The 10,522-nt window shown below is 33.9% G+C and overlaps 1 protein-coding gene across 1 annotated transcript; it reads left to right on the top strand.

The window, feature by feature from the left end:
- The first annotated feature begins 2,413 nt into the window (after positions 1–2,413).
- On the top strand, positions 2,414–9,663 carry zgc:162816 (uncharacterized protein LOC571260 homolog). The gene is made up of 8 exons (XM_056248657.1): positions 2,414–2,477; positions 2,732–2,890; positions 3,877–4,157; positions 4,251–4,431; positions 5,664–5,785; positions 5,877–6,066; positions 8,169–8,274; positions 9,084–9,663. Exons 2-8 carry the CDS (start codon positions 2,742–2,744, stop codon positions 9,171–9,173), a joined length of 1,119 nt encoding a protein of 372 aa, XP_056104632.1. The 5' UTR covers positions 2,414–2,477; positions 2,732–2,741; the 3' UTR covers positions 9,174–9,663.
- Positions 9,664–10,522: the final 859 nt, after the last annotated feature.

Raw genomic sequence — 10,522 nt, 5'->3', positions numbered from 1 at the left:
AACAGAATGGTAGAAAATATTGCACACTAGACAATGTATCACTACCAGTGAAATATGAGACCTACAGTATATTGTTTTTGCAGCACAACAGCACTGGGTCACCAACATATTTCCTGCATACTTAGAATAATTTACACAAAAATATGAAGAAACACTGTCTTAAGCATTGATAATAAGAAGAATGGCTGCTGATAATTCAGCCTTTCCATCAGAGGGATAAAGTACATTTTAAAATATATTCAAATAGAAAACCGTTCTATTAAATTGTAATCAAATTTTACAATATTAGTGTATTTGTGATCAAATCAATGGAGCCTTGATGAGCATAAGAGACTTCTTTCAAAAACATACTTCACGGCCGCATTAACAATAGGGCTAGGCGGGGCTAAAGCCCCGGGGCCCGAGCAAGGAGGGGGCCCGTGATTGGCTGTGGAGTAGATACTAGCCATCTGATTGTCAAAGCCTTACCACGCAACGCCCCCCACAAATTAGCCCTGTTATTTAGTGGCGCTTTGCCGTATATTCCATTCATTATCATGGAATCATTAATATTATAGTGACCGTTCGCAAAGACCCGCCTTTTTTAGTTACTGTGTGACAAGCCAGTTGGCTCTCACGAGTCACGCACATCATGTTCTCACTCACGCACTGGAAAATACATCGCGGGGCAAAGACTAACATTACACAATTGACTACGAGTGAGAGTTCAGAGCAGCTTACTGTTGATATGAAACAAAGTCTCAACTTTCAAATATTGTCATTTAAGTAATTTAAACAATACCGTTTTCAAGTTCAAGTCCACCGACGATCTACTGACAGCTTTGTTGTCGGACAAAATTGCGTATTCGGCGTTATGATTGGCCAGTTCACCTGTCAATCAAACCCCCGTGGGCAGCAAGGAATGGTGAATTGAAACGTCACGTTTTAATTTGATATAACAAATACATTTATTCTATAAAATTGAAGCGTCACGTTTTAATTTGATATAACAAATACATTTATTCTATAAAATTGAAGCGTCACGTTTTAATTTGATATAACAAATACATTTATTCTATATTTAACTTGTGAACATCTACCTGCTGCTGCACGTAGGCCTATAGATGGCTGCCTGCGCCTTATTAGAATATATGCATCAACCAATCAATCGCCTCCACTCTTCACTTCATTAGACTATTCTTAAAACACATGCGTCATCATCGACCCCACAAATTTTCGTAAGTTTGATTATTAACTTGATGGATGTATGATGCTTTTTGTGTTTGATCAAACTCTATTTAACTCTTGGTTTTGAGACCATGGTGAACTTGAGACGGTTTTGCACAGCGCACTTGAGTTCCGACCCTGAGGTCTTAAAGTGACAGTAGCTGCTAATAAAGCTGCTGTCGCCATTTGTGTCCATAATGTTAATCAAACATCAGAAATAAAGTAATTTACTGCCCTTGACTGAATCACTTTTGTAAAATTAATAAGAATGAATGTTGAATTTATAGTGAAAACTATGTATTATTTACAATATAATATTATTCAGTGCTTTAAGTTTTTCAAGTAGGTCGATTTCTTATGTGCCTTTGTTCTATTGTTATTTGTGACTCTTGTCATCAGTAAGCTTGAGATTCTTTTCTTAAGCTACTATTATTTTTTGTGATATTGAAATTGGTCACAAGAATTATGAAATTTTAGTGGCATAGAATTTTGATATGATAAAAAATCGTATTAAAAGTAATGTAACTTAACTGTGAAGTATATCATAGATGAATAAAATTACTCGTATAATGATAGAACATTTAGCTCATGTAGTTGGTGACCTAAAGTGGTGGTGGGGGGGCCCTGCAGTAACTCATAGCCCCGGGGCCCAGTGAGCTCTTAATGCGGCCCTGTCTGTATATAGTACATGCAAAGTCGTAAAATACGACTGGAATTTGAAATCATATCACAGAAGCATTACCACCAACATCCAGAATCGTCTGAAAGGATTGGAGGTATTGAAGTCCTGTATCCTGCAGCTTAGCGCCACAGAACTCTCAGTACAATGGGGATAAAGTGAAAACAGGCCTAAAGGTCTTTTACCGATACTCTGACGCGGCTCTAGTAATTGAGGATTTCATCCAACTGGGAGAGGAGGGTTTAGTGTAATGACTACATGCCTTAATTAGCCATTTTATTAACTGACTTCGAAATAATCCACTTTAATGAGTAACAAAAAGTTAATCTGGGGACACAGGATTAGTGTTACCCCTGGTGTTACCAATACCTACACATTCAGCCAAACCAGTGCTACAAATGCAGAGATATTTTAAAGATGTGGGCTAGCCTATAAGTGACTGTATAATATAATATAATAACAACAAAGAATCTCGTAAGTAGCCTAGCTTTTAGGTTGAAAATTCCAGTTTATCGAGTTGCGTCGCTGTGTTGATGCTGGCTTCACACTCTCGCGCTCGCTTCATTGATCAGAACTTGAGTCACGCTTTATGGTGAGTGAAAGAAAAGCTGGGATTTAAAGTTTATCATCACCGTTTGACGCGTGTCACTTTGACCATAAACCAATTTCATGTTTACTCGATATTTTTCTTATTTATTTACAGCTGTAATTAAATGCTTTAAAGAGTTGAGACTGTATGATTTCAAAATTGTTACATTTATTTTATCAGCACTATCCTGCATTTTGTTACAAGTCTGCAGGTTTCCATTTCGCTTAAATGTGTTGTTGTATTTTTATTTATTTAAGTTTTTAGATAATGGCCAGTGTTGAATTCATCAAAGACCTTTGTACTCCAGCGCTGGTCATTGACCTGGATAAAGTGAAAAGAAATGCTGAAGGAATGCGGGCGCGCTTCCAGAAACTGGGGGTCCAGCTCCGACCTCACATGAAAACACACAAAACACTGTAAGATTCTCATGTCAACAACACCAGCCGCTTTATCTATTATATTATTTCACTTGAAAATGCTCAAACATCTTGCTTGCAAAAATACTTTTATAATATGTAATTATATGTTGTATGTTATTAACTATAATTCACTGGTGGTTCACTAGTCATGTTGTAAATATGTATTTGGACACTTAAGGCACTAAAAGCAATAGTTCACCCCAAAATTAAAATTATCCCATAATTTACTCAATCCATCCTAGACGTATATGACTTTCTTCATTCAGCCGAACACAATTGGAGTTATATAAAAAAAATATCCTGAATCTTCTGAGCTTTATAATGGGAGTGAATATAGTGCCATTCATCAATTCTCACCTAAGCTTATGCTACATCATGCGTCGGGTCAGAGGTCACTCTTCCGCCAACTCGACTCCCGTACGGCCGTTCCCGGAAGCCACTGATTATAGTTTAAAATATGGGTAGCTTTCTTACAAAAACCCATCACTTCGCTTCAGAAGGCCTTTATTAACCCACTTTTTGGAGCTTCAAAAACTCGGGCACTATTCAAAGCTTGGAAGAGCCAGGATATTTTTAATATAACTCAGACTTTTGGGTGAAAGTCATATACATCTAGGATGCTTGAGGCTGAGTAAATTATGGGATAATTTTCATTTTTGGATGAACTAAAACATTTGAATATCTTATATATATATATATATATATATATATATATATATATATATATATATATATATATATATATATAAACTATCAAACCAAGTTGCATTTATTTGAAATATAAAAAAATAATATAACAAACACTTTTCAAACAAACCATTTCTCAAAAAGAAGTTTTGAAGGTAACACTTTACAATAAGATTCCATTTGTTAACATTATTGATTCATTATTTCAATTAGTAAATACTTCTAATGTCTTTCCCCCATTTAATCATTAAATCATTGTTTTCCCATCTTGAATGTTACATGTCTGTTGTTTTCAGGGAATGTGCGGACATCATGACAGGAGGCTCTCGTCGTTGTATCGTGGTTTCTACTCTAGCTGAGGCATTATTCTATGCTGATAATGGCTATGATGATATACTGTACGCATACCCACTGCCATTTGATAAAGTGGAGCACTGTGCTGAGCTATCTGAGAGACTTTCTCTATTCCACATCCTAGTGGACAACCGCCTTGCCCTACAGGAACTCAAGAGGAGACCTCTGAAGCAGGGAAAAGTCTGGAAGGTGTGGATGAAACTGGATTGTGACAATGGGAGAGGTAACACTTGAAGAGGGAGTTCACCAGATGTTTGAAGTGCGGTTTTTGGGTGTATTGCAGTAAGATAAGTTTGTTTGTTTTGTGTTTCGACAGCGGGTGTTCCTCACTTTGACCCAGCTGCGCTGAAACTTGCCCAGGAGGTCTCGGATACTGCAGGGGTGGAGCTGACAGGCATTTACTCCCACTGTGGGAACACCTACGGCTGTCAGGGGGAGGAGCAAATCAAAGCCGTTGCTCAGGAAACCACTACCATCACTTTGCAGTTCATGGAGAAGTATATGCAGACATCATCTATCGCTCACTGGAAGTTTATCTTTAAAAACACTGATCGTTTAGCTATACTAATAAAAATATTCATTATTATTATACCTTACACTATACATTATAATATTGTGATCCCTAAGTTTAATTGTATCATTTGAAATGATTGATTTTAGTTTTTTTAGTATTTTATTTTTAAATTATGACAACAAAGCAAATAAATGAACAGCACTAATAAATGGAAACTTTGGCAAAGAAATGAATAAAAATAAATATTTTCTATTGTACGTTATAATATTTTGATGTCTAAATTCACTTGTAGCAGTTAAAAATGACTGATTTTATGTTGTTTTTTTATTTTTTATTTAGACAGCAAAGCATATCATTTTTAGCACGGATCATTTAGCAACACTAATAGATGTAATCTTTTGCAAAAAACATTAAAATGATAAGTCATTTTTTTTACACTATGCAATATGCATTATAATATTGTGACCTCTAAATTCACTTTTAGCATTTGAAATAATTAATTTTATTTTTAATTTATTTAGACAACAAAGCATGATCATTTTAGACGCTGATAATTTAACAACATTAATAAGTGTAATCTTTTGCAGAAATTATACAAAAATCTTTTTACTATACATTATAATATTGTGATGCTTAAATTCACTTGTAGCAATTAAAAGTTATTGATTTTACTTTGTTTTTAATTAATTTAGACAACAAAGCATATAATTGTAAGCATTGATAATTTAACAACACTAATAAATGTAATCTTTTCATATTATACTATGCATTGTAATTTGACGCCTAAGTTCAGCATCTAAAATAATTGAGTTTAATTTTAGTGTTTTTTTTATTTATAATTCAACTTTTTTTTATTTGCTTTAGTGTATTATAATATTGTGATGCTTAAATTCACTTTTATTTAAAATAATTGATTTTAATTTGTAATGTTTTATTTTTAATCTATATAGATGACAAACATAATTGTAAACATTAGTAAATGTAATCTTTAACAAAACAAAAAAAATTATATTGTACATTATAATACTGTGATGCCTAAATGTATGTGTAGCATTTAAAGTTAATAATTTTTTTTTTTTAGTGTTTAATTTTTAAAGAAAATAAAGCATATAAATTTAAAATAGGGATAAAATGAACATTATCATCAGCTTATCATAATTTCGAAAGTTTTAATATTAGTCCATCCCTTCTCAATATGCATCTGACTATCCATAGGCTGAAGGCTGCCGGGATACACACCCCCAAATCCAGCATTGGCTCCACCCCTTCCTGTAGCCACCCAGTTCCAGACATGGCCATGTTGAGTGAGGTGCATCCTGGGAACTACGTATTTTATGGTCTGTGTTGCCATGTTCTCCTGTTTAATCATTATAAGCAGTGATGTTCTCAGTTTGTTTGGGATCATAATATTATCTGTTGCTCATCCAGACGTGCAGCAGTCTCTCATTGGGTCCTGTAGACTTAAGGATGTTGCAGTACGGGTACTGACGCGGGTCATAGGTCACTATCCGCACAGAAACCAGTTACTTTTAGACTGTGGGTGGACAGCACTGAGTCATGATGGTGGGGGGCGCTTACCCACCGGATACGCCATCATTGAAGGACACCCGGAACTCAAGTAAGAGATCATTATGTGGATTTATATGAGGACTGATTTTTTTCTTGGAATGTACAAATGGTACCATATCAGTTATTGGCAGATATTAGAGGGGGTGGGTTTGTGCTAATTTTCCATATTTTTCCCTATACTTTACTGTTCAAAGGGTTGGGGTCAGTAAGATTTTTTTGTGTACTTTTATTCTGATTGAATTGATCAAAAGTGACAGTAAAGACATTGATAATGTCACAAACAAATATATATATTTCAAATAACTTTCTATATATATATATATCAAAGAAAAAATGATCATGGTTTACACAATGTTAAGCAGTACAATATTAGAATGATTTCTGAAGGATCATGTGACACTGAAGACTGGAGTAATGATGCTGAAAATGTTGTTTTGTCATCACAGGAATAAATTACTTTTAAAATATATTAAAATAGCCAAACTGTTTTTTTTTTTAAATTGTAATAATATTTCACAATATAATTTGACTGCGCTTTGAGCAAATAAATGCAGCCTAAAAGACTTATAAACTTAAATGCAAAAGAAATCTTACAGACCCAAACATTTGATCATCTCACTCAGCACTTAAAGTTAATCTTTACAAACTATTACTACTGTAAGTCTGTCTAATTCGATCCAACGGCGGCATTCAAATTAGCGGTGAAGGTCACATGCGCGTTCCGTCTCTTCCAATGGCAAAGGGATTTTAATTAAATGCAATACATATTTATCTTATGTATTAACTCGTTTCATCTGACTCCATAAAATGAAAGTGTTTTTCAATGATATCTGTGCATCATTAAGTATACGTTAATGTTTGACTGTTTCTTTTAACTCCAATGAAAATAATATCAAAGTCTGTTAGAATAATCAAATATAACAATTTATTATGTCAGGTAAAAGTATTATGCCAATTTCATAATCAGTTCAAATATCATCAATACAAAACATCAAATGCTCTAGGATAAGAGAAATAGATGCAAACCCAACATTTAAGAACTACATGAGCTAAACCTCACGGGCTATCTGAAATACAGAAAAAGCCCCGAGCTCTCGCTGCATTTTCCTTATATAGCCAGATGTAAAGCTTGAATTTAGTGGAAATTTACTGTGTTCACCCCCCCCAGACTCACTGGGGGTAGAAGAACCATTTTGCTAAGAACAGTGGAAATTAGCATTTATGAATTTACACCTTTGGGAGTGCCTAGACCACATTCCTTTGTGTGCCAGTTATTCCTAAACTCTTAAAACCCTTATTTCCTTTTGTTTTACTTATTTGGAAATGAGACATATGTACCAGCCACCCTGAGACCTTTAAAATGATACTAAACACAATACTCAATGATAATCATTCACATTAAACCATACATTCTTATGTGAGTTTTTATGTGTCACTGCGAGAGTGGGGGATGTGGGGAAGAAGTGTGTGTGTGTGTGTGAGAGAGAGAGTTCAAATGTTAATTTGCCAAGGTCCTTTGTCTCAATAGACCATGTGGTCAGATATTTTCTCTTCAACAATTTTTACGGTCTTACACTACGAATTTACTAACATTGTTATCTTTGCAAATGTTAAGATAAATATAAATTTTTTCACACTGTATAATGTTGTGATGCCTAAATTGACTTGTTGCTAGTGCTGTCAAATCGATTAATCACATCTAAGTTTGTGTAAATATATAATATATATGTGTGTGTGTGTGTATATATAAATATATATGATATTTACTAACTTTTATGTTAGATCCGGTTAATCGTGATTAATCTATTTGACAGCTCTACTTGTAGCATTTTTAGTGTTTTAAGTTATATAGACAGTATAGAATTTTAATATAAACCATTTATCAGTTATCAACCATAACATAATTACCAACTTAATGTTATTGGCATGAATTTTAATCTTGGTGCATCCCTAGATTTTCCATTAAGCCACCTGTCTGCAGTGAATTAAATCCATTCTAAATATTAAAAACTAAGCAGTGACATTACATTACATAATCATTTTTTGTACACGTTTAGATGTTGTTGTTGTTTTTACTTCCCAACAGTGAGAGTAGGAGGTTTTGTGAGTCAGATGATATAAATAGCATGAAGGGTGTCGTCTGTTTTGCAGACTACTGTCTATGACTCAGGAACACGGCAGGGTGGAGCCCATCTCTGGAAAACTGGACTTCAAGCAGTTCCCGCTGGGATCACTCCTCACACTCATGCCTTACCATGTGAGTTACTAACCCTCTCACTGCAACAAAGCACACACAGAAACACACAGTTTTCAACTGTATGAAAGGACATTCTCCATTTGACTAAGCCATTTCTGGTGGTCTAGCATTTTTATCCATGTGTTGTGCATCAAAGTGACCCTGTTATGCTTTTTCAGATATTACCTATCATGCATATAGCTGTTTGTGAATGGAAAAGTTCTGCAAAGTTTCAAAGATCAAAGTGCACGATAAATGGAGTCATTGTCTCCTAAATGAAAGAACTGCCTGAAACGAGTCGTCAGTAATTCCAGTCTTACTTCTTGCACAAACCTATGTAGGTTTGTAACAAATTTGCATAAATCCCACCTGAGGTCTTCATTGGCTGCTTGTGAACAACGTCTACTTTGACCCGCCTTCAAACACTGTAGTTGTTGCTGAGGCCTCGAATAGTTTGGTTCGTGTTGTCAAGGTGTTATTTTCTGCACTACTTATTATTCTTAATATTACCACAAAATGCATAATCCCAATACTATGCAAAATTATTAACATGACCAGGGCAGAATAAGAAAATATGGCCAATAATTAACTGCACAAAAACATTGTTCTCAGCACAAACTTTGTTTTTTGAGAGCACGCATTTAACATAGCCTGAGGGCTTGTCATACCATCTATCAATGTTGGCAATTGCACTTACCATTGTTTTCATTCCTGCTCCTTAATGATAATTGAACATGGCACATCTGAATACAATGAATGATTGATTTCCTTTCAAATTAATAGCAGGTTGGTGAAAAGAAAACCTAATTACTTGTATGTTTTGTTGACAGGCTTGTGCTACAGCTATGATGCATCCGGTCTATTTTGTCCATTCTAATGGGAAGATTATAGACACATGGAAACCCATTCGAGGCTGGTAAACATATCTACCAGAGGCACTGTGGTACAGTTAGGGACTGTTAGAAATGTTTAGGACTTGTAGCAACTGTGAATTTGCTGTCAAAGGCAGGTGTCTATTAAAAACCCTTATTAAGAGATTTTTGTTCATAATAAGCCAAGTGCATTATGAGTTGGAAGCATGGCAGTTTTTTCATTGAGGAGCACTTGTTGTTGAAAATGTAAGATTCCATCAAAATAGCCTTTGTGTTAACTGGAAGTGTTAATTTGGTGTTAATTGGACAATTTATTCTTATTTGCTTCTTTAAATGCCTAAAAGACTACAATATTCTCTGTAGACTTATGAAAGACTGTGATTTCTTCTTTGTATCTGAATGAACTTGCATGCAGTATGTTTTATGGACTCAAAAAGAGTTTTGGGGAGATCTGAAATCTCTGAATTTCACTTTTTACAAAATGTTAACAACATGCACCTCAGTTTGTAATAAAATCCTCTACCACAGTGGTAAGTAATCAGATGCTCTAATTACCTTTTGTTTTTATGTTCCAAATTGAAGTATTCTTTTTAAAATACAATCAAGCAGTAGTGGGTAAGACGGTTAATAATAAAACAAGCTTTTTGTTAATGGATGTTCCTTCCACTTTGGACACTTTTGGCCCTGTGGACTTTAAGAGAATAATCTCTATTAAAACTTTTTCCAAAAGCACATATACAGCCAATAGAGGATAATTTTGTCAATTCTGTCTTTAAGTTTATAGATCCAATTAAAAAATATATTTGCATAGTTTGACAAAAAATACAGCTCTACATAGGTAATGTATTATGTATATTTTTATGATTACATTATGTAGAACAGTAAATCCTATTTTCATTTTTCATAGTTGTTTGGGGAAAGAGTTAAAATGTATGAATGAATGAAAAGTTTTTATTTCGAACATGTAGAAAAAAAAAACCAACAAAAAAACAACAAAAGAAAACAAAAATACAATCATACTAACAATTAATAACAAAAAACAATTAATAACAAAAAAAAAACAATTTTAACTTATACATGTCCGAAAAGGAGTAGGAAGAAGCATAAGCTTATTCAATCCTACCCCATCTCCACTACTTTTTACTAATTAATTAGCTAATTAACCGGTTGAACATTTTGATCTATTTGTCTCTACACACCAAAAAAAAAAAAAAAAACAACATACATATTTACCTATGTTTATATACATCTTCAATTAAAAATTACATAAGAAAATAAAGAGAAAATAATAATAAAAGAAAAAAAGAAAAAATATTAATAAACTATCACCTAACTAATAACCTTCATCCTCTCTATACCTTGCAAATATCATATTTTTACAATGCTTTTTAAACTGA

Source organism: Rhinichthys klamathensis, unplaced genomic scaffold, assembly GCF_029890125.1.
Source record: "Rhinichthys klamathensis goyatoka isolate OS25496 unplaced genomic scaffold, OSU_Roscu_1.1 h1tg000056l_1, whole genome shotgun sequence".
NCBI lineage: Eukaryota > Metazoa > Chordata > Actinopteri > Cypriniformes > Leuciscidae > Rhinichthys > Rhinichthys klamathensis.
Note: the sequence above shows the minus strand (reverse complement) of the source record. Positions and strands in the feature narration are given on the sequence as shown.